The sequence below is a fragment of the Bos grunniens genome, chromosome 14 (genome assembly GCF_055505025.1).
Source record: "Bos grunniens cultivar Pamir isolate PY7600 chromosome 14, Bosgru_T2T1.0, whole genome shotgun sequence".
Taxonomy (NCBI): domain Eukaryota; kingdom Metazoa; phylum Chordata; class Mammalia; order Artiodactyla; family Bovidae; genus Bos; species Bos grunniens.
In genome coordinates, this window is record NC_141178.1 from 31,342,949 (window position 1) to 31,367,477 (window position 24,529).

Below are 24,529 nucleotides of genomic sequence, written 5' to 3' on the forward strand. Positions count from 1 at the left end.
CTTTTAACTTTCTGTTCTTTCTCTTCTTGTATTTTCTATCCCATTGTGAACAATTACCTAAATGAGTCTCTCAACATGATATGCTAGGCAGAATTCTAAGATGGACTCCAAGATTCCCATACCCTCCACATGAGTGCTGGTGGAACCTATAGATATGATGGAATGGTTACCGCCCTTCAAAAGGTTACATTATGTGGCCATGTTGACAGGGCAGTCTCTCCTGTGACTGCTATATGACAAGGCTTCTTTGTTAACCAACTAAAGAGCAACTGTGAGAAAAGCACTCTAAGTAAGAAGAAAGCCATGTTTCAAACTGTCTTTGGGTGGTAAAGAACCACAAGAAGCCCATAAAATCTAAAATTCCTGATCAATCACTGGTAAGAAATAGGAACCTTAATCATACCACTGGCAAGAAAATACATTCTACCAGCAACTAGTAAACTTGGAATAGGACCCTGGTCTTAGGTGTAATAACAGTGTTAGCCAACACCCTGACTGCAGATTTGTGAGATCTGAGCTAAGAACCCAGCTGACCCCTCCCAGACTTCTCAACTATAGGACTATGAGATTATAACTTATGTTAGTTTGCTAAATGGTGGTAATTTATTATGCAGTAATATAAAACCAATATAGATAGGAAGGATCATTTTGTGGAAAAATCCTTTTAATATCCTTATGAGAAATAAGTGCATATGATATGTCTATATAGCAAAGCACAATATTGTATAAAACATAGCAAATCATAGCTAGTGCTTGACAACCAAAAGAGCATGCTGCAAAATGAGAAATAAAATCTTCAATTTTAAGCATTAGATAACCAAAATAATTATTATATATACAAATGAAAATGAAGAAAAATATATATATATTTAGAAATACTCAATAATCTTAACTACATAGTTTGAAATATCATTAATTTAGATTAGATATCATCATTAATTAGATAAAAGAACAATAACTGAGGAATATTTAGTTCTCTAAGAGTCTGACAATCAATGCCTTGAGGTTAATTCATATTAAAGAAAACACAAAACCTAAAGAATATTCCAGACAAGATAACATATCACACTATATAGGAAAAGTATACATTTTATTGGGGTAAACTATGTTGTCTTATGTGGTATGGGGGAAATTATTAAAAATGCACTCAAAGCTAAGACTTGTATAATAAGTACTAAAAATAAGATTTTATGACATAATTATTTCTCCATGCAGAAAAAAATATTTTTATCTAATATAGAACATATACCCATTGGATGCTGTTTATTGTTCTTATTGAAATATTTGATTTGCACATTTTATTTTACTTGTATTTATTTCTTTATCATATTAAATGGTGCTCTGTTAAAAGGATAATTATTTGTATAGGGAAGAAATAATTTCAAATTTAATTTAATGCCATCATGCTTATAGTCAAATAATAAACATAAAATTATATTTTGTTAACTTTTTACATTTTGTTGAGAAATCAAGATAAATCTAAAATGAAGTTCTTAACTAAACTCATAGTATACTTTTCTTTTAAACCATTAGTTCTATGCTATCAGTTTTAATAACTTAACACAATGTATGGTCTTTGAGTGTACCAAACACAAAAATATCTTGACATATAATTAGAATCCTAAATTAATCATTGTCTCAAATTTCATTCCAACATTCATATCAAAATGATAAATTAGAACAGTTGACAGATATTACACATTTAGCAGCATATATAAAAAGAGAAAATTTATTGTGAAATGAGATTACATACTATGTTTAATCATCCTATTTTTGGAAAATGAAATACAATCTTGAATTCCATCCCACCTTATCCATATGAAACACAAAGATTAAGTAGGTCATATGTCACTGGCTTTACAAAATTTTTTTTTATTTTTAGTTTGTTTTTGTTTTAAAGCCACGTGAGCAATTTTGCATTTTTAAATGCTTCATAAAGAAACTATGTATTTCAAGAAAGTAAAGATTTTAAAGCAAAGAAAATATCCATTGAAAGTAAAAATAACTTTAATTATAATTTATGGCTTTTCTCAAATAAAAGACAAAAATTTTTCCTAAACCTTGTTCACTTAATGTATCTGTGATTAAACATAGCCCACATTCACCTTTTAACATATTCACTGGAGTTTTAAACTTTTGTAAGTGGAAAGTGAAAGTGAAAATGTCACTGCTCAATCATGTCAGACTCTTTGTGACCCCATGGACTCTACCCCACCAAACACCTCTGTCTATGGAATTCTCCGGGCAAGAAAACTGGGTAGCCATTTCCTTCTCCAGGGGATCTTCCCAACCCAGGGATCAAATCCAGGTGTCCTGCATTGCAGGCAGATTCTTTACCACTGAGCCACCAGGGAAGTGGAATGTGTATTAAATCTTTCCTCATTACTGATTAAATTATTAGATAATCCTGTCAGTTTAGTTCAGTCATTCAGTCATGTCTGACTCTTTGTGACCCTAGGAACTGCAGATAATCCTGTATGTTGAATTTAATAAGCATTGTGCAGTGTGCCAGGATAGTGTACTAAAATAGAGGGCAATTTACAAAATAGGTAAAAGGTTCTATACCCTCTAGCTTCTCACAAACTAGTGTGAACAAAAAATATTTTAATGGCAGAATGTAGTGTAATGACAAAATGTGTTCATATCTGAGCATGTAGAGAAAGATCATTGTTGGGTTCAATGCTGGATTCCATAAATGACTTTCCAAAGGTAATTAAGGTCTGCACAAAGCTTGGAAAAATAAGAAATAAGTGGGCCAGGCAAGAAGAGCTAGAAATTTAAAGAAGAATAATTAAAATAACATAGTATATGTAGAAATTTAATACATGTTCATGTGACCATTTTATGAGTTGAGGCAAACAGTGATAAGAAATAAAGGTGGAGGTCTGTTATTATACAGGATATATGTGCTACACTGTGCAGAAATGAGAAATATTCAAAATGATATTGATGACCATTGAAAACCATAGTTTAATAGTACTGTTCAGGTTTTATTGTGAATAAAATGAAAATGTGTATCTTCCTGGATAATAGAAGTAAACTTGAAAATTAATAAATTCTTATATATACCTAGCCAAATTCACATAGTAATTATAACACTGTGCCTTTTAATTCCATTATGAAGATGATATTTAGGGAAAAGGCTAATTTTTGTAATTCTCTAGATTGGGATTTTTTAATACTTTCAACTTAAAGAGAATATAGCCATTGTTTTGTAATAATTTTAAGTTGATACATTCTATAAAAATATTCACTTACTATGTTGTACACCTGAAACTAATATAATACAGTAAACCAACTATACTTCATTTACATAAATAAATGCAAGAGTGAGGAGGCACTCATGACCTAGCTAGAAGGTCACTGGCCACTACAGACAAAACCACTGCTGGGGCCAAGTACAGGGACCTGTGCACAGCCGCCCACATCATCAGCTAAACAGGTCATAGGGAAGAGGCTCACCAAAGAGCCAAATTGTGGAGAACAGACCTTTGGAGGGACTGCCTGCAACTGACAAAACTTCTGGAAGGGCCAGACCTCCAAAGGCCTCAAACCTATGGTCACTGTTCCAGAAAGGCCAGGACACACCTGCCGACACTCCATGAGGATCTGAGCATTGAAGACAGGTCTCCCAGAGGACCAGATCAAACAGAACCTAATTTCCAAAAAGCTCGGTCATGAGAGTTAAACTTAGAGGACTATGCCATTTGATGGGACTTTGGCAGAACATGGTAGACTAGATATCTGGAAGTCTAAACCATCCAAGAGTCAGACTTCTAGTGATAAAAATGCTAGAGATGGAACATCCAATGAATCTAGCCATGAAAGATGAAAAATCAAAGGATTGTGCTATGGAGTTCAAGGCCACCTGAGAAATTATCTTCTGTAGTGTCAGACCAAACAGGAGAGGACCACTGGAGGAGCAGGCCATGGAAAACAGGATCACCAGGCTAGACCCAGGAAAATGAGGGGGAACCTGGCTGCAAAAGGGGTGATATGAAAGGGAAGTGAGGGAGACAGGACCTCATCCTAGCTCCCTCATACAAGCTGTGCCTCCTCTTCCTGCCCCTAGCCATTGGTGGCTAATGAAACCAAGAAAACCTGGAACACAGGGCTGATACCAATAGAGGGTGGAGAAGGCAATGGCAGCCCACTCCAGTATTCTTGCCTAGAGAATCCCTTTGACAGAGGAGCCTGGTGGGCTGCTGTCCATGGGGTCGCACAGAAGCAATTGAAACCACTGAAGCAATTTAGCAGCAGCAACCAATAGAGGGAGGAGATGGGAAGATAATCTCATCCTCTGCCTGTGACTCCACCCAAAGAAGAGGGAGGAGTTACACAGGGGAAGTAAACTTGGCAGTAGATTAAGATATCTCAATACCTAAATAGCCAGTCTTCCCAGACTTCCCTTGTGGCTCAGCTGGTAAAGAATAGGCCTGTAATGCAGGAGACTTGGGTTCAATTCCAGGGTTGAGAAGATCCCCAGGTGTTCTGGCCTGGGTCACAAAGAGCTGGACATGACTGAGCAACTTTCACTTTCACTTTAATGGTACCCTAAAGGCAAAATTATACAGTGGAAGTGAGAAATAGATTTAAAGGACTAGATCTGATAGACATAGTACCTGATGAACTATGGACGGAGGTTCATGACATTGTACAGGAGACAGGGATCAAGACCATCCCCATGGAAAAGAAATGCAAAAACGAAATGGCTGTCTGAGGAGGCCTTACAAATAGCTGTGAAAAGAAAAGAAGTGAAAAGCAAAGGAGAAAAGGAAAGATATAAGCATCTGAATGCAGAGTTCCAAAGAATAGCAGGGAGAGATAAGAAAGCCTTCCTCAGTGATCAATGCAAAGAAATAGAGGAAAACAACAGAATGGGAAAGACTACAAATCTCTTTAAGAATTAGAGACACCAAGGGAACGTTTCATGCAAAGATGGGCTCAATAAAGGACAGAAATGGTATGGACCTAACAGAAGCAGAAGATATTAAGAAGAGGTGGCAAGAATACACAAAAACTCTACAAAAATAGATCTTCACGACCCAGATAATCACGATGGTGTGATCACTCACCTAGAGCCAGACATCCTGGAATGTATAGTCAAATGGGCCTTAGAAAGCATCACTACCAACAAAGCTAGTAGCAGTGATGGAATTCTAGTTGAGCTATTTCAAATCCTAAAACATGATGCTGTGAAAGTGATGCACTCAATATGCCAGCAAATTTGGAAAACTCAGCAGTGGCCACAGGACTGGAAAAGGTCAGTTTTTATTCCAATCCCAAAGAAAGACAATCCCAAAGAATGCTCAAACTACTGCACAATTGCACTCAATTCACATGCTAGTAAAGTAATGCTCAAAATTCTCCAAGCCAGGCTTCAGCAATACTTGAACCGTGAACTTTCTCATTTTCAAGCTGGCTTTAGAAAAGGCAGAGTAACCAGAGATCAAATTGCCAACATCCGCTGGATCGTTGAAAAAGCAAAAGAGTTCCAGAAAAACATCTATTTCTGCTTTATTGACTATGCCAAAGCCTTTGATTATGTGCATCACAATAAACTGTTGAAAATTCTGAAAGAGATGGGCATACCAAACCACCTGACCTGCTTCTTGAGAAACCTATATGCAGGTCAGGAAGCAACAGTTAGAACTGGACATGGAACAACAGACTGGTTCCAAATAGGAAAAGGAGTACTTCAAGGCTGTATGTTGTCCCCCTGCTTATTTAACTTATATGCAGAGTACATCATGAGAAACACTGGGCTGGAAGAATCACAAGCTGGAATCAAGATTGCCGGGAGAAATATCAATAACCTCAGATATGCAGATGACACCACCCTTATGGCAGAAAGTGAAGAAGAACTAAAAAGCCTCTTGTTGAAAGTGAAAGTGGAGAGTGAAAAAGTTGGCTTAAAGCTCAACATTCAGAAAACGAAGATCATGGCATTCGGTCCCATCACTTCATGGGAAATAGATGGGGAAACAGTGGAAACAGTGTCAGACTTTATTTTTGGGGGCTCCAAAATCACTGCAGATGGTGATTGCAGCCATGAAATTAAAAGACGCTTACTGCTTGGAAGGAAACCTATGACTAACCTAGATAGCATATTAAAAAGCAGAGATATTACTTTGCCAACAAAGGTCTGTCTAGTCAAGACTATGGCTTTTCCAGTGGTCCTGTATGGATGTAATAGTTGGACTGTGAAGAAGGCTGAACACTGAAGAATTGATGCTTTTGAACTGTGGTGCTTGTGAAGACTCTTGCAAGTCCCTTGGACTGCAAGGAGATCCAGCCAGTCCATCCTAAAGGAGACCAGTCCTGGGTGTTCATTGGAAGGACTGACGCTGAGGCTGAAACTCCAATACTTTGGCCACCTCATGCGACAAGTTGACTCATTGGAAAAGACCCTGATATGAGAGGGATTGGGGGCAGGAGGAGAAGGGGACGACAGAGGATGAGATGGCTGGATGGCACCACTGACTCAATGGACATGAGTCTGGGTGAACTCCAGGAGTTGGTGATGGACAGGGAGGCCTGGCGTGCTGTGATTCATGGAGTCGCAAAAAGTTGGACACGACGAGCGACTGTACTGAACTGAACTGAAAGGCAAAATATTTGAACTTGATCAAGAGACAAAAAAAAAGTTTCTGCATATATCTCCTTATATTATGTTTCATAACTATGATCTCCTTTATCCTTTAAAGTATTTAAGTATTTAAAGTATTTAAGATTCATTATCTTCTTTTATTCACCTAATGTATTCATTACTAGAAAACTATTTAATATATATAATTTTAATGTATAAATCTCTCTTGCTACAGTTCAACTCTATTGCTGGAAGCATAATTGACTTCATTCTCTATTGTAATATTTTCATTGAAGTTCATGCTACTGCAGTTTAAATTTTCAAAGCCTAAGAATAAAAAATAACACCCCAAATTAAAAATCACTGAAGTCCTTTGACATTTTTAAGTAAATATTTTCAATAAACATGTGTGATGGGTAGCTAAAACAGAATAGTAAATAGTATAAACATTATTCTGTATGTGAATTGTTTAAAAGGGACACAGAATACATATGTCACATGTAATATATGTAAAAATATATTTCAACTTTTATGTTTCGTATTGTTTTAATATACAGCATTATCAGTAATTCTTATTTTTGTAATGCTCTTTTACACTAAATTCTATATGGTCATATGTGTTTGACTATTATGAAATTAGTTTGTAGTTTAGATATAAAGTAAGCCTCTAAAATGTATATAGTTTATTTCTCCAGGGCACATAAGCATATTTTTACCTTTAGGTTAGTGCTTTAGTTTATAATTTTTGCTCATTAGAATTTTTTCATAATTTTCTAGAATGACAGAAATCCATGTAAAATGTTTAGCACTGTGACTGACACAAAGAAATCACTCAGTACATGTTACATGGTAGTAGTACTGTTATTATAACAAATTTTTTATGTCTGAATTAAAATTTTAAAATGGTTTAATAAAAAATTTGCTAAAACAGAGACTTCTGTCTTTGTAATTTCTTAATTACTTAGTCATAACACATCAGTAATCATTATGGCATAATAGCTATCTTGTGTTTGAAGTGGTTTTCAAAACTTTTAATTTTTATATTAATTTCTGGTTGTTAAATTGGATTATTTACACATATTGAAATTATTCAGTATGCATTGGGATTCTCCCAGACATTAAACTATCCAATTCATATAATATATAAAATGTGAAAGGAGTAAAATGTAAAAGGATTCCACTGTAAAAAATAACTTTTAGCAAAACTAGAATATATTTTGAATACTGATTGGCATATCTGAAAAGACAAAAGAGTATTTTGATTGTGTGCTCCACAGAATACAGATACTACCAGTTTTGTCCAGACCAGATTTTAGAAGATGGTTCTTTGGCTATTCAACTTAGTATGCACTACTGTTTTTTTCAAACTTATTGTTTCACAGAACACTATTATACTTGTTTGTTTTTATAAACCTTAAGAAACCCATGGACGACCCAGGGGGATGGTATGGGGAGGGAGGAGGGTTCAGGATGGGGAACATGTGTACACCTGTGGCGGAGTCATGTTGATATATGGCAAAACCAATACAATATTGTAAAGTTAAAAAATAAAATAAAATAAAAAGTAATAGTAAATGCTAAAAAAAAAAAAAAGAAACCCATGAAACAAAGTTGTATGAAACAAATTTTGAGAAAGTGACAAGAAATTCAAATGTATGATAGACAGTAATGAGGGAAAGTAAAAATATATGCATCTAGATATTAATGGGGAAAATTTGCCACAGAAATTTAATACCTCTCAGCTTCAACTTCAAAAAGCTTAAAAGAAAAGTATTTCTGATAAATGGTTAAGAGCTCTGAAACTAAATCAAAATTTGTGCAGGGACCTCACCTTCCACAGTTTTAAAGTAAATGGGCTGAAATAAGGCAACAGAAGTTTGTAACAAAAGAGACAATCTGTGAAAATCACAGATGACTAATATTTATCGTTTATTCTGCATTGGATTTGCAATTGCAATGCATATTCCAGGGTTTCACTCCACAGTCTGATTCAGGATATGTTATTAGAGCCAAGAATCCTACATTTTAACACATTCTCCAGATGATTCTAGCGTATGTGGTCTGGTATTGGCAGTTTGAAAAATACAGATAAATGCACAAATATCATTAATAAATAGAGATCTCATAAATTCTAGTACACAAGAACAATGTCTCAGGAAAGTTTAGAAGATAAAATAATTAGTATAAAAATTATTATATAAAGGGAGATGAAATGATAAATGAGATTCAGATATTAGGATCATTCTGATGATGCATGCACAGGTGTACATTTAGAGGACAGGCTTTGAAATTTCAAACCACGTTTTCTGAACTTCAAATACACCAGCTGGGCCTTGATAGTGTCACTGGCTGTGGTTAAATAAACACTAGTAGCTACTCCCTCTGTAAAATGTTACATAGTGTTGCATGTGGTGTGGTAGGATTAATGAATCTTTACCTCCCAAGGGTCACTGGTGGTAAAGAACTTGCAGGAGATTTAAAAGATGGAGGTTCAGTCCCTGAGTCAGGAAGATCCCCTTGAAGAGGGCATGGCGACCCACTCCAATATTCTTGCCTGGAGAATTCCCTGGACAGAGGAGCCTGGTAGGCTATAGTTCATAGGGTCACAAAGAGTCGGACATGACTGAAGCAACTGAACATGCACAAGCACAACGTACCCTGCCATACCCCAGAGTCACTGGAATCTGTGAATAGTACCCTGCAGAAAGATCTTCAGGTGTGGATTATGCTTATGTGAATTATGCTTGAGGATTTGAACATAGGCAGACTGGGTCTACCTGGATAATCAAAGCTAATCTAATGACGTTGGCCTTTAGAAGCTGAGAAATTTCTCTAGCTAAAGTCACAGATGAATGAGGAAAGAGGGTAGTAAAGAGATGAATTAAGAAAGGGAAGTCGGAGAGATTTCAAGTATGAAAAGGATTCGTTGCACCAGTGACTAGCTCAAAAATGTGGTCTTACATGCAAAGAAGAGAGAGGCCTCTAGAAACTGTGAGCAATAGGTACTTTCCAGTGCATTCTGATAAGGGCCTAATTGGCTGACATTTTTATTTCCGCCATATGAAACTATGAGCAGAGGACTAGCAGAGACCACCAGGATTTTTAGCTACAGTTTTCTATGGTAGCCACAGAAAACTAATATTACATGGTAGAAGATTCCCATCACAAATCAATACCTGATGATGTTCTGCAGTTTGATAACCAATCCTTCAATACTACTTGGTTGCCTAGTACAATATATTAATATTAAGTCAGGATCTCCCATGCATACATTTAAATGTCATGAAGAAATATGAATCCATTTTTACTGAGGCAGAAAAGACAGAAATTTAATGCTGTATATGTAGAAACAACAGAGAGCTATGAAAATACTTTTAAGACTATTTCATGAAACTTGATAGTCAGATATATTCCTAAGTATTTTACTCTTTCCATTGCAATGGTGAATGGAATTGTTTCCTTAATTTCTCTTTCTGTTTTCTCATTATTAGTGTATAGGAATGCAAGGGATTTCTGTGTGTTGATTTTATATCCTGAAACTTTACTATAATCATTGATTAGTTCTAGTAATTTTCTGGTGGAGTCTTTAGGGTTTTCTATGTAGAGGATCATGTCATCTGCAAACAGTGAGAGTTTTCCTTCTTCTTTTCCAATTTGGATTCCTTTTATTTCTTTTTCTGCTCTGATTGCTGTGGCCAAAACTTCCAAAACTATGTTGAGTAGTAATGGTGAAATTGGACACCCTTGTCTTGTTCCTGACTTTAGAGGAAATGCTTTCAATTTTTCACCATTGAGGATAATGTTTGCTGTGGGTTTGTCATATATTGCTTTTATTATATTGAGGTATGTTCCTTCTATTCCTGCTTTCTGGAGAGTTTTTATCATAAATGGATGTTGAATTTTGTCAAAGGCTTTCTCTGCATCCTTTGAGATAATCAAATGGTTTTTATTTTTCAATTTGTTAATGTGGTGTATTACATTGATTGATTTGTGGATATTGAAGAATCCTTGTGTCCCTGGGATAAAGCCCACTTGGTCATGGTGTATGATTTTTTTAATGTGTTGTTGGATTCTGATTGCTAGAATTTTGTTAAGGATTTTTGCATCTATGTTCATCAGTGATATTGGCCTATAGTTTTCTTTTTTTGTGGAATCTTTGTCAGGTTTTGGTATTAGGGTGATGGTGGCCTCGTAGAATGAGTTTGGAAATTTACCTTCCTCTGCAATTTTCTGGAAGAGTTTGAGTAGGATAGGTGTGAGCTCTTCTCTAAATTTTTGATAGAATTCAGCTGTGAAGCCGTCTGGACCTGGGCTTTTGTTTGCTGGAAGATTTTTGATTACAGTTTCAATTTCCGTGCTTGTGATGGGTCTGTTATGGAGAACAGTGTGGAGATTCCTTAAAAAACTGGAAATAGAACTGCCTTATGATCCAGCAATCCCACTGCTGGGCATACACACTGAGGAAACCAGAATTGAAGGAGACACGTATACCCCAATGTTCATCGCAGCACTGTTTATAATAGCCAGGACATGGAAGCAACCTAGATGCCCATCAGCAGATGAATGGATAAGAAAGCTATGGTACATATACACAGTGGAGTATTACTCAGCCATTAAAAAGAATACATTAGAATCAGTTCTAATGAGGTGGATGAAATGAAGTAAGCCAGAAAGAAAAACACCAATACAGTATACTAACGCATATATATGGAATTTAGAAAGATGGTAACAATAACCCTGTATACAAGACAGCAAAAGAGACACTGATGTATAGAACAGTCTTTTGGACTCTGTGGGAGAGGGAGAGGGTGGGATGATTTGGGAGAATGGCATTGAAATACATATAATATCATATATGAAATGAGTCGCCAGTCCAGGTTCGATGCACGATACTGAATGCTTGGGGCTGGTGCACTGGGACGACCCAGAGGGATGGTATGGGGAGGGAGGAGGGTTCAGGATGGGGAACACATGTATACCTGTGGTGGATTCATTTGAATATTTGGCAAAACCAATACAATATTGTAAAGTTTAAAAATAAAATAAAATTTAAAAAAAAAAGAAATTTGATAGTCAAACCAGAAAGTATGACAACATTCTAATTCATCTTCCAAGTTCCTACAATTTCAGTATACTTAGTACTTGCTGAAAGAATAAACTATCTTAAAATATCTTTATACTTTGATGAGCCGAGTTCGAGTTCTCTATTATGGAGCCTTTTTATTGTATTACTAGCTTCTTCAATATTGCCAAAATTACACTTAAAATTAAACCTTTGTTTTATAGTGTTTCAAAGTGTGAATTAAGTTGCCAAGATAAAAGTATTCAGCTATTGTGAAAGCACCTTCAAAAATAATGATTATTACTATTACAATGTAGGAATTAAGTCATGGAATGCATTCTCCCCTGGTAGAGAAAGACAGTTCAGAAATATATTAGGTATAAAATTGTCTTCACAACTACTGTGATATGGCATTATTTAGTGCATCAAAAAGATAAAACATTTTTCCTTAATTGTTTGCTAGAGAGTACTTTTTTCCCTAGGGTGAAAGCACTAGCTGAAATTCTTACCTTAAAACTCCCCCCTCCCTATGCAAGCTATTAACCTTTATACTAAATCAATCTATTTTATATATGATTTTTTTTTTGCTAGTGTGCCCTTTAAACATATTATATTTTTAATTACTATGTGCTTTAAAAAGTAACTACCCTTGCTACTGTATTTGTATATCTTTTACCATGATGCTAGATTTACTGTGGTATATTCTGGTTATGTGGTCCTGGGGAGGTGAGCTGAATTTTGTCATGCTATTCTTATGGGTAAAAAAGATACCTTCCCTAAACTATGTGAAATTTTATTGTCAAATCACAGAAGAAATTACAACTACATGACCTCAATATATAAACCCTTGAGAACACATTCCTGGAGGAGGAAATGGCAACCCACTCCAATATTCTCACCTGGAAAATCCCATTGACAGAGGAACCTGATGGGCTTTGGTCCATGGGGTTTGCAAAGAGTTGAACATAACTGAGCACGTGCACATACATGAGAAAAGTTTATTTTTGCCTTCAGAATTTTTTTTTTCATTTCAAAAAGAGAAAATAATGTAGATTCTATGCATTTCTAACACCATCATCAGAGCCTGTGGTATCATCCCATTATCAACAAATATTTGTATCGTGAAACATGAGTATGCACACTATGTGGGATAAAGAAATATAAAGATTATTAGTGGCCTCAAACTTCAATTTTTTTGAAGTTTTCTTTGTTTTCCTCTTTCTGATTAAGGAATTATGGATCTGTGGAACTGGAAAGACTGGTTTAAAATGAAAAATGTCAACTCTTGACTCTTAATGGACTTTTCTCTTCATTCTAACTTGTGGAGAACCCAAATTACCAGTTGATTTTATGGCAGATAGGCAAAATACAGAGAATAGGGTGGAGTCTGTTATGTCTGAATCTCAAATTAGGCCTAGTTTCCTTTCACTGACACATTTTCTTCTCTTTCATTAAAGTTAAAACCTATAATGATGCCATGGTTTCATCTCCTAAGATTTAACGGAAAACATTTTGTCTGTCTAGGCACATTCAATGAAGCATTAAAGCTTACTAAGTGTAACTTTTTATTATGTATTGATGATTATCGAGAAGGTGAATCTTGGTATAGGATTTGATATAACATGATGAGCTATATCTTCTGTCCTGGTGATTTTTCTTCTATTTTCAACCTGGAGAATTTTGGTTTTGTTACATTAAGTTGGCAATGGTCTTTTTATATTACCATCACTTACCTTCATAGTATACTTTAAATCCATGAGCACTAACTGCAAAATCACTGGTCAAACGTAGTGAGAATACAGATTTGGTACTTGTTACTGGTGGTGGCAGATGGAATCCTGTTAACCTAAAACATAAATGGAATTAACTGTTAGTTATAGACATTTTACCTAATAGAAGTGAAAGAGTATTAAAAGTCATTTTTATCAAATCCCCAAGTTTTGTATAAGTGTGTGTGGTGTGAATTAATTTATGACATGTTGATTTGAACATGTCATTTACATAAAGTAATTACTATAAATATATATAAACATATTTGTGTGTGTATTATTACTGTTTATCATATCTACTAAACATATCATTTACATTAGGATATTGATCGATTCAGACTTTGGGAAATAAGTTATAAGGCTATGGATTTTCTGTGTGCATTTTAATTGTTGATTTTAACAACATTTAGAAGACATTTTTGTCAGATCATTTTCCAGATTGTTTAAAATATATATAAAGAGTGGGAAGTATTTAGAGAAATTTGATATTGAAAGAAGAAATGTGATCTAAATATGAGACTATGAAACTGAAATGTCCACAAATGAAAAGTGACTTTATTTTAACAGTACCTAGTAGGCTCTGTTAAAGCTAATAGTTGCAAATTATTTTTGGTTAATAATTCATAATTTTGCATAACAAATATTTGTCTGATATTTTGCCCATAATTTACTAGTTATTTTGCTAATAATTTATTGCATATAATTATAAGCTCAATTATATAAAAAGTAATTTATAATTGATACTTTATAAGCCAGAAAAGAAAAATTAAAAATAAGAAAAAGCACATTCATGAATGTAATTTTTCTAAAACTAATGAAGATAAATTATTAAAATTTTTTTCTATGAATTGCCTTTTATATCACATTCCCATTTTTTATTCTTAATATAAGAGTAACAATTGAAAATTTTATGCAATGGAAGTATACTATTTTTTAATATACTTGCTATTTTTGCCCAACGTTATATAGGTAGGATTAGTCTGTAGTGAAATTACAATACATTTTTATTTCTGAATAGTATAAGTTCTTGTTTGTCTTGGGTTTATTTGCTCTAAAAATGTACTAAGAACCCCAGAGATATATAGGTTTGATCTATCAATATTTATTCTATTTAAGTTAAAACTGAGAAACATTTTAAAATGTACATTGATTACTGTATTTTAAAATATCCAGAATAAGCCCATTACATATTGACATAAGTAATATCTTAATATTAAATAGCTTTCTCCAAAGCAAAAATGAGAATACATTGTACTCTATTTTTGAAAATCTCTTTAATATTTGGCCTATTAGTGGAAAATGGCTAGATTATCATATCTGCTCCTTTATGGAATATTTTGCAATATGTTATTTGTTTGATGGGTATGAAGTAATGTGATTTCAGTTAGATATTTAGTTTTAAAAGGGAAGAGTGTTCTAATAACTTTTGCATGTAAAAATGGTTACTCTTCTTTGATACTACACAAAAACTTGACAGTTATAATGTTGAATTCAAACTGAATCAATTAATTTTTTTTTTTACTCTGTAACATTAAATTCCTTTGGTTCACCTAATTCAAGTTAACACATACTTAACACATTATTATCTCACAGTAGAGTCTCACAAGGGTGAAATCATGATGTCAACTTGGATGCTTTGCTTTCTGAAAACTCTGAAGTTATGTCTGCTTCCACTTCCAAATTCAGAGGTCTGTTGCCAGAAGTCAGTTTCATGAAGTTGTAGAACTAAGGACCTCATTCCTTGCTGGCTGTTGGCTTGGGGTCATTCTCAGCTTTTAGAAATTGCGAGCATTTATTGGTTGGTGGCTACCTTCATCCATCTCCAGAGTGAGAAATGGCAGTCCAGGTTCTCATTCTTCAAATTCTTTAGTTTCCCTTTCTACCTCATCTTTCTGCCACTCCCTCTTTTGTCTCCAGGTGGAGGAAGTTTTCTGACTCTTCTGCATATAGTTGGAGAGTTCTCTGCTTTTAAATGCTCATTTAATTAGATTTGTGTCCAAATTGATAATTCAAATATCTTTCTATTATAATATTTGTAATCTTAATTGCATTTTTAAAGCTTCTTTCATCTTGTGACATAACATATTCACAAGGGAACATTATTCTGAGATCATTTTTCTGCCTGTCAAAATAGGTATATATCAGGGGCTAGTTGCAGTATTCAGTATATCTTTTGGATACATTTGTTAATCTTATTCAGATCATCTCTGTACTATTTGTAAATGCTGTTACTAGACACTGAAAGAGATATGCTTAAATCTCCCAATATGACTTTAAGTTTTTATATTTTTCTTTATAACTATGTCCATTTCAAAATATACTTTGGGGGCTCCATTATTAGGTATATGTAAGTTTAAATTATTATTATATTTCTCGGTGAACTAGACATATTGTTGTCACTCTGTTTCTGAAATGAGTTGATCTTAAAATTTGTTTTATTTAATAGTAATAAATCTACAACTTTCTTTTATTAGAATTGGGCGGGAACATCTTTTTACCCTCAGGCTTTTGGTATTCTCATTCTTAAAACAATATATCATTTTAAACCAGAATATACTTGATTAATACTTTTATAAAATAATATACTTTTATAATCTAATATTATAATATTGTTTTTGATAATAAATATCTTTAATGAACTACACTATCCATACATATGGTTATACAAGACAGAAGTATATACGCTACTAAATTATCACTGATTATACATGTTTCAAATTAAGAAATAAAGCACTGCAAGCAATACTGAGTATCAGTTGTGCTCCCTGTGACTCAGTACTATCTCCATCCCAAGGATACCAACCAGTACCTGACTTCCGATGAAACAAATCAGTTTTCTGGGTCTTAAATCTTTTATCTAAATGAAATCATATAATTATTTTGCCTCTGGCTTCTTTGACTCAACATTACCTTTGTATTATTGTAGCAGTAGTATGGAACTTAACTTTCATTGTTATATAGGATTCCGTTTTATGAATATACTTTATTTATCCATTCTATTGTTGGTAGACTTTATGCAGTTGGGTCTTTATTAAATAATATTACCATACACATGTATTACATGTTTTGTAAGCATTTATGTGTATTTCTCTTGAGAATATACGTAGTGCTACAATTTCTGGGTAATTTGGTAATTAATTGTTAACTAATTTTCTATAGTTTTTCAACATTATTTCTTAGTTTAAAGATGTAAAAATAAAGTATTCTACACTTTAAATGCTCAGAGTATCTTTCAGAAAAGGAAGAAAGATTGACAGGGAAAACAAAAGGCAAATGATTTTGCAACAAAGAAGTCTGAAAATATATTTTGCCTTATAGTCAGGCTTTATGATGGTATATATGATATTATACTATGAATTATGGCACTCCAAAATTGCTTGGACTTTAATCCCTGGAATATTTAAATATGTCACTTTATATGACAAAAGGAACTTTATAGATGGGATTAAGTTAAAATTTTAATAATAGGAAATTATCCTAGGTTATCTGGATGGGCCAAAGTATTCACAAGTGTCCTTATCAAAGGAAGGTAGGAGGATCAAAGAGAGAGTAGGAGAGGAGACAGTGAAAGCAGAGCTTTGAGTGATGCAGTTTCTGACTGTGAAGCTAGAACAGGCACACAAGCCAAAGAAGGACAAGCAGCTTCTACAAGCTGGAAAAGCTAAGGAACAGATTTTCTCCTAGAGTCTCCATAAGAAATGCAGTCCTGCTGACACCTTGAGTTCAACCCAGTTAAATTCACTTTGAACTTCAGTTCTTCAGACTGCAATACAGTGATTTTCTATTGCTTAGACTACTAAGTTTACAAAATAATTTGTTGCATCAATAATAGGAAACCAATGCATAGTTCTCTTTTTGGGCTTTCAAATAAGCATTTTTAAATGTAGCTAAAATATTAACTTATTATACAAATGAAAATATAGGTCCCATGGAACCTAGTGACCACTGTAAGTTACAGAAACCCCTGTGACATCATATAAAAGAAGTAGATACAGAACCTATTGATGCAGCATTTACTTGAATATAATGTTTTAAAACTCTCTCTGTAGGTAAAACATGCAATTTTATCCTCATATTAGAAGGCAAAAGGGACTGGGATATATTAAACAACATGATCAAGTTCACAATAGAACCAGGTCCAAGACTATTGCATGTTTTTGTGTCCCATTTTTTAGTGAACACCCTGTTCATTGTCCCATTGTCCTTGGCACATGAATTAAATCTAAATAGTAAATATTTGAAGTACGAATGCACATACACACATTATTTTACATGCAATGTCAGATTTTTATTCATCTTCAGATACACTAAATAATCCAATAATTTAGACAATATTTAGAACCTTTATCATTAAATTTTCCATGATAGAGAAGAACAATTTGAAGATTTTTTTGCATTTATGAAAAGCAAGTTTTCTGAAATTATCTTTAAATACTCAGCATGTAGTGGCATGTTGCATAATGGGAGACTTAGTCTTCTTTTTCATTTCAGTAAATGAGGAAATATGTGTTTTTAAACTTATTTTCTGGATAGTTGTACCATTATGAGGATTTCCTTGTTTTACTCCCTCCTGTGATAGATTGCATGATTGATTTGAAAATAAACTTTCAGTTATGAATCCCATTAGTTACTTTTCTTTACAAGACTTCATTTTATAATTTAATATTTATGTGTGATTAGTTATTATGCATTCTCTTTCTCCTTGGGCAAAACCTTCCTGAAGGCAGTACTTGGTACTCAAGAGTTTATCACTAGGATAATGTGCAAAGCATTCCATGTTAAGAGGCTAACTTACATGGTTAAATTAATGAACTGGAATGATAGGAGAATGTGAAAACATCATAATATTTTCCTTTTCAATCCAATAATTGTGTTCTTGGAACAGTGCTTTAAAGAATCATAAGACTGTAAAGAAATGTCGATTGTTAAAAAAATTCAAGTGGTCTAGAGACTCTTATCCAGAGTTATTTTTTATCATGTTATTAACATCAGGAGTTAAAGGGAGACTATATATTTTATGTAAATATATTTGAAACATCTTTTAGGAAATAACTATGCAATTTAAAAACACTTTTCAGGTGAAGAGAATCTGATTTGTATCAAATATAAATTATGAATTATATGTGTTATTATACGTATATTTTAAGCATATATAAAATATATTTTCTATGTACTATAAGTATATTCTATTTTATGGATAAGTGTATTTTTCCATGGAATTCAGATATTTGAGAAAGTTTTTCATATATTGTTTTATTGCTTTGTCAATTATATTCCCTTCATATTTTTATATAATAAGGTTACATAGTGAATGACATTTTATGTTCCTTTGAAAAGAATACCAAAGTGTAGTTTTGTTTTCCCTGAATTGAAACTGAAGAAATCACAGCTCAGAATTGATCAGTAAATTGTTTAAATCAAGATAGCTAATAGGCAGTGGAGCAAAGATATAGGCCCGTAACTCTCAACTCCAGTCTATTTCAATTTCCCTATGGTTTTCCCATAGGGGAAATGACTTTTCCATAAGGGCAAAATGAATACGTAATTCATTTTTTTCTCCACAGTGCCCATATAAGTTTCTTAACAAATATTTGGAATAGATAAAAACATGATTTTACCCACATAGTAGCTTTAAGTAGTTGAGGCTGATAAAAACTGTATAATAATCATGAACTCATTAAATTAAATGCCAGCAAAGTAATGGGGGATCACCATCTGTATATGTTAATACCTTTATGGTAAAGATTATTAGTGGTTAGCAAAGATATTTCCCTATTAGGGAAACTAAATAAGATTAGCAAACACATATGTCAGGGTTAAGTCCTTGAATTATGCAATGTGGTTCAGAGGTTAAAGCATCTGCCTCCAATGCAGGAGACCCGGGTTCGATCCCTGGGTTGGGAAGATCCCCTGGAGAAGGAAATGGTAATCCACTCCAGTTTTCTCGCTTGAAGAATCCCATGGACAGAGAAGCCTGGTAGGCTACAGTCCACAGGGTAGCAAAGAGTCGGACATGACTGAGCGACTTCACTCTTCACTTTTTTTCTTTCAAGTTTCCTTCAGATATGATTTTTTTATAAAGGTTAAAATTTGAGGAATGGCCAATTAAGTGTTGAAATATATTAATTTTACTACGTAGCTACTTTGTGGTATGCTATCACAACAATATTGTCTCTCACCATAAACTTGATGTTTAAAACTGCAAGTAAATTCAGATTAAAGAATAGTTGCTGCTGCTGCTGCTAAATCGCTTCAGCTGTGTCCGACTCTGTGCGACCCCATAGACGGCAGCCCACCAGGCACCGCTGTCCCTGGGATTCTCCAGGCAAGAACACTGGAGTGGGTTGCCATTTCTTCCTCCAATGCATGAAAGTGAAAAGTGAAAGTGAAGTCGCTCAGTAGTGTCCGACTCTTAGTGACCCCATGGACTGCAGCCTACCAGGCTCCTCCATCCATGGGGTTTTCCAGGCAAGAGTACTGGAGTGGGTTGCCATTGCCTTCTCCAAAAGAACAGTAATTTCCCTTTAATACATTTAGTTTCATGAAAAAATCATAGCAGTTCCTCTATTTCACATTTGTATTTGGTGACTGTTTTGTCATGAACTACTTTATAGCCATTGTTCCACTAAATTCTCTCATTTGACAGAACAGCAGAGCGTGTTGGTTTTCATCTTACTCTTAATAGTTTCTAAGGTATAACCCCTGTTCTACATTTCTCCTAATCCCACATGCACCCCTAATCATTTTTCAGCCTTTTGTTACTTACCAGGCAAAACACTCATCAGAAACTGTGGAATATTCTAAAATTCACACACTTAAAGCAAGCAGTCCTATCACTTCTTATGACTGCTTTTAGATGAAAACATTATTTGAGCATTTCTTCTTAAAAGATTCAGAAACATTAATGATATTTCATACTTTAATGAGTTAGTAACAGGGAGAATGAAATGACTAACTTTAACTTTATATTAATGACTCTAATGAAAAGTACTAAAATAATTATTTGGTAATTTATGCAAAACTGATAGAAATTTAAATTACCAGAAAGTCAATTAAAATGTCAATGCATAGGCTTCTTAAATAATTGGCGGCTTGTATAAAATTTTCTTAAATTAATGGCAATGAATATGCCATTTTACAGCTTAGTATGAAGGAAACCTTTGAAACATCAAGATTGGGGGATAAAGATACCTGTATCACTATGTAAATGTATTTATCAACTTTTAACACTAAGATCTTATTATTTCTGGGAGACTTGAGTATGAAGTATATGATTAGATCTATGCTATCTTTTAAAATGTAGTTAAAGTCAAATGTAAACATTGATTATATATATGTATATAGTTCCTATCAACTGATTACAATATTTCAAACTTGCTCTAGTTAAGAGAATATAAAAGTCACAGATTTTAATTAAATGGCTATTAGCATATTATTACATATAGTGGGATAGAGGGAAAACAGACCCAGAGGGATGGTATGGGGAGGGAGGAGGGAGAAGGGTTCAGGATGGGGAACACATGTATACCTGTGACAGATTCATTTTGATATATGACAAAACCAATACAATATTGTAAAGTTAAAATAAAATTAAAAAAATATTTTAAAAAAGAGGAAGAGAGAGAGACACCTATATTTAAAAATTGGTAATGTAACAAAATCCCAGAATTTTGTGATTTTTAAGTAAGAGAATTCACATGAATGGCCTGTTGTATTTTTTGGAGCCTAAGAAATAGCTACTAAATGTTAATTTCATTAGTGCTATGACTGAAAGTTCATTGTACTTTCATCTGCACTCAGCAGCATACTGAGGCTAAGATAAATTATACGATAAAACCAGCATTCCCATGGTGATTTCTCATTACTCACAGTAAGATTTTTGGATTTGAATCATCTTACACTTTTACTTTGGTTATATCATTCTTACAAATAATCCAGGTAATATATAGGGAATTCTCAGCTGAAACAGAGATAAGGAAAACCACAGGACAAATAAATCTTTAATGACTGTTCTGTGAGAATAAATCATGCACACCCTATTGACACTGGGGTACATGAAGTACAGCACCATAATTCATGATTATGTCAAGATGAAAATAATTGTAATAGTAAAGGAAAAGATGGCCAAGGCAATATTTGAGTGATTATATCATTTGTTGAGAGTGAATGAGCTGTAGCTTCTATCAAATATAAAATTCCCAAAAAAGGCATCATGTATGAGAAACACAAATTCACAATATTAGAAATATATGCTAGGTACAGATTTAGATATGGAAATGGATATAGATATATACAGATGGGTAAGAATTAGGATATAGATATGACTTTGAACAACAAAGATATAGATAGAAAACAGGCAATCAACATTCAGTTTTAGTCTTTTCTGTTCTTTCCATTGAATCGAAGTGCCTGTAACACTTGCTTGAATACCTCTCTATGCCAACAGTATTCTCTCTATTAAACTTTATTAGTCTAATAAAGTCTAATAATTTATTAGACTAACAAATTAGCCTATTAGTCAATGAAGACAATTCCATAAGACTGGGGATGTGAATTAAGAGTGTAAGCCACTATGCCATGGAGTAAATGTTTTTTTTCCCATCAAAAACATAGCTTGAGCATATCTTCAACTCTCTATATCTAGAGTCATTCCATTCACATCAAACACATTCTTTCCAGTGACTTTAGATTGTATCTTCAGGATCAACCATTTATCCAGAAACTATGAAATTCATTATCAAAAATTTTCAATTTCTTCTTTATCAGCTATAAGTACTGTAAAATTTCTATAATGTCCTCTCTTTCTCATTTTTTAATATATTCTGTCATCTATTTTTAAAGCTATAAAGTCACCATCATTCCAAAGGCAGTCCATTTGAACTATTGAGAAAAGTACAGAGAAATTATTTTGGGCAATAAATCATTGTTAGACATTTAAATATATTTTACATTGTCCCCATCTTGCATAAACACCTGCAATTGTTAATGAATATTTTATTTCCAAAGTTTGAGGGTTTTAAAAAGAAGCAGTTGAAGTTAGTGACCATGAACCTGGATCCTAGAGTATACAACTGGACAACACATATTCTATGGCTTGTGAGTAACTTAATATTGGGTAAATTACTTTATTCCAGTAAACTAGGGAAAACATAAGGTGATACTAGGAGTTATCCCATTGTCCTATTGTGAAGATTAAGTGGGATAATGCTTGTGAAAATTTAGCACAGTGCCTAGCACATGCTGAGTATTTATTTTTACCATAATTATTTTGATGATTAACCTACCCAGGCTCATCTAATTAGCATCAATACGTTAAATAATAACACTGGGGTTGGACTTCATGGAATAAATCACAGTGTTGCCACTTGCTATTGTGACATCCAACAGGTTTCTTTCTTCCCCTTCTGTTTCCTATAGTGACTGAAAGTGAAAGTGTTAGTTGCTTAGTAGTGTCCGACCCTTTGCGAGCCCATGAACTGTAGCCCAGCAGGCTCCTGTGTCGATGGGATTTTCCAGGCAAGAATACTGGAGTGGGCAGCCACTCCCTCCTCCAGGGATCTTTTCTGACCCAGGGATTGAACCTAGGTTTCCTGCACTGCAAACAGATTCCTTACCATCTGAACCCTCAGGGAAGCCCTCAGTTCAAAAGTTTGTCCCTTCCTCAGTCTCTCCGGTAAATTCTTGTCTTATTGCTGTGTAACCCAAAAGCTCTATAGCTTTCCTTGATATCTATCTCACACATTTTCATGTATCTAATAAATCAGTAGAATCTCTAATGTCACAGTATATCCAAATTTGATGGTTCCTCACTACTTCCTCAGCTTCTTCCATAACCCAAGTCACCATCATTTGCCCCCTCTTCCAGTAAACCTTCAACTCCATCACCAGAGTGATATTTTGAAAATATATGTTGATTCATAGATGTCAAAAGTCTAACAATGACACAAAGCACTTATCACAATCTCTTTAATCTGTTTCCTTGTTTATTGTCCATCTGTTTTTACTAGATTATAAGCACTACCAGGATGGAGAAATTGTTTGCCTTCACAATGCATGCATAGGCTCTGGAATAATGGCATAACAAAGAGGAGTCTCTCAAAATTTGAGAAGGGGAAGTAGATTCTTTTTTTAAATTTAAGACAAATTTTAGAATTATTACTGTTAAAGCACATATGTTTTCAGTATCTTTAACAAGATAGAAATGAACCAAAACATTTTTAAAGCTATGTTACAAGCACAGTTCATTTTATTGTGTTTTGCTTTATCGCACTTTGTAGATACTGAAAGGTTTGTTGTAACTCTGTGTCAAGCAAATCTATTGGCCTCATTTTTTTCTGACAGCATTTGCTCCCTTTGTATCTGTGTCAAATCTTGGTAATTCTTGCAATGTTTCAAACTTTGTAATCATTAATATGTTTTATGATGGTTAATGATCTTTGATATTACTACTTCTACTTGCTGAAGGCTCAGAGGATGGTTAGGATTTTTTAGCAACAAGATATTTTAAAATTAAGGTGTGTATATTTTTTTAGGCAGAATGCTTTCATACAATTAATGGACTAGAGTGTAGTGTAAACGTAACTCTTATATGTACTGGGAAACAAAATAATTCATGTGGCTCGCTTTATTGCAGTATTAGCTTTGTTGTAGTGAACGAGAACAAAATCCACAGTATCTCTAAGGTATGCTTGTGCTCTGGAATGGCTGTAGTGCTTTAACACGTAGAAATATAGGGCAATACAATAAATAAAAATGTTGTGTATTCTAATTCTAATTGAATGTTATGCATTAAAATAGAAAGCAAAGTATATAAAATAGATTTTAAATCCAGATATTGATCTCTATTACCATTGTTGTTGTTATTTACTCTCTAGGTCTTTATAACTCCTTTGTGACCTCATGGACTGTAAACTGCCAGGTTCCTCTAGCCATAGGATTTCCCAGGCAAGAATACTGGAATGGCTTGCTATTTCCTTTCCAGGGGATCTTCCCAACCCAGGGATCAAACTTACATCTCCTGCATTGTAGGTAGATTTTTTTTATAGCTGAACCATTGGGAAAGCCCTCGTTCCAATTGAGTTCAGTTCAGTTCAGTCGCTCAGTCGTGTC

At 34.0% G+C, this 24,529-nt stretch overlaps 1 protein-coding gene across 3 annotated transcripts in view; it reads right to left on the minus strand.

Moving 5' to 3' along the window:
* Positions 1-24,529, minus strand: part of CSMD3 (CUB and Sushi multiple domains 3) — a 1,478,779-nt gene that overhangs the window by 1,258,273 nt on the left and 195,977 nt on the right. For all 3 annotated transcript variants that reach the window (XM_086335396.1, XM_086335395.1, XM_086335397.1), the window contains exon 3: positions 13,385-13,497. In XM_086335396.1, coding sequence (XP_086191522.1) covers positions 13,385-13,497 — 113 coding nt within the window. The remainder of the gene's footprint in view (positions 1-13,384; positions 13,498-24,529) is intronic.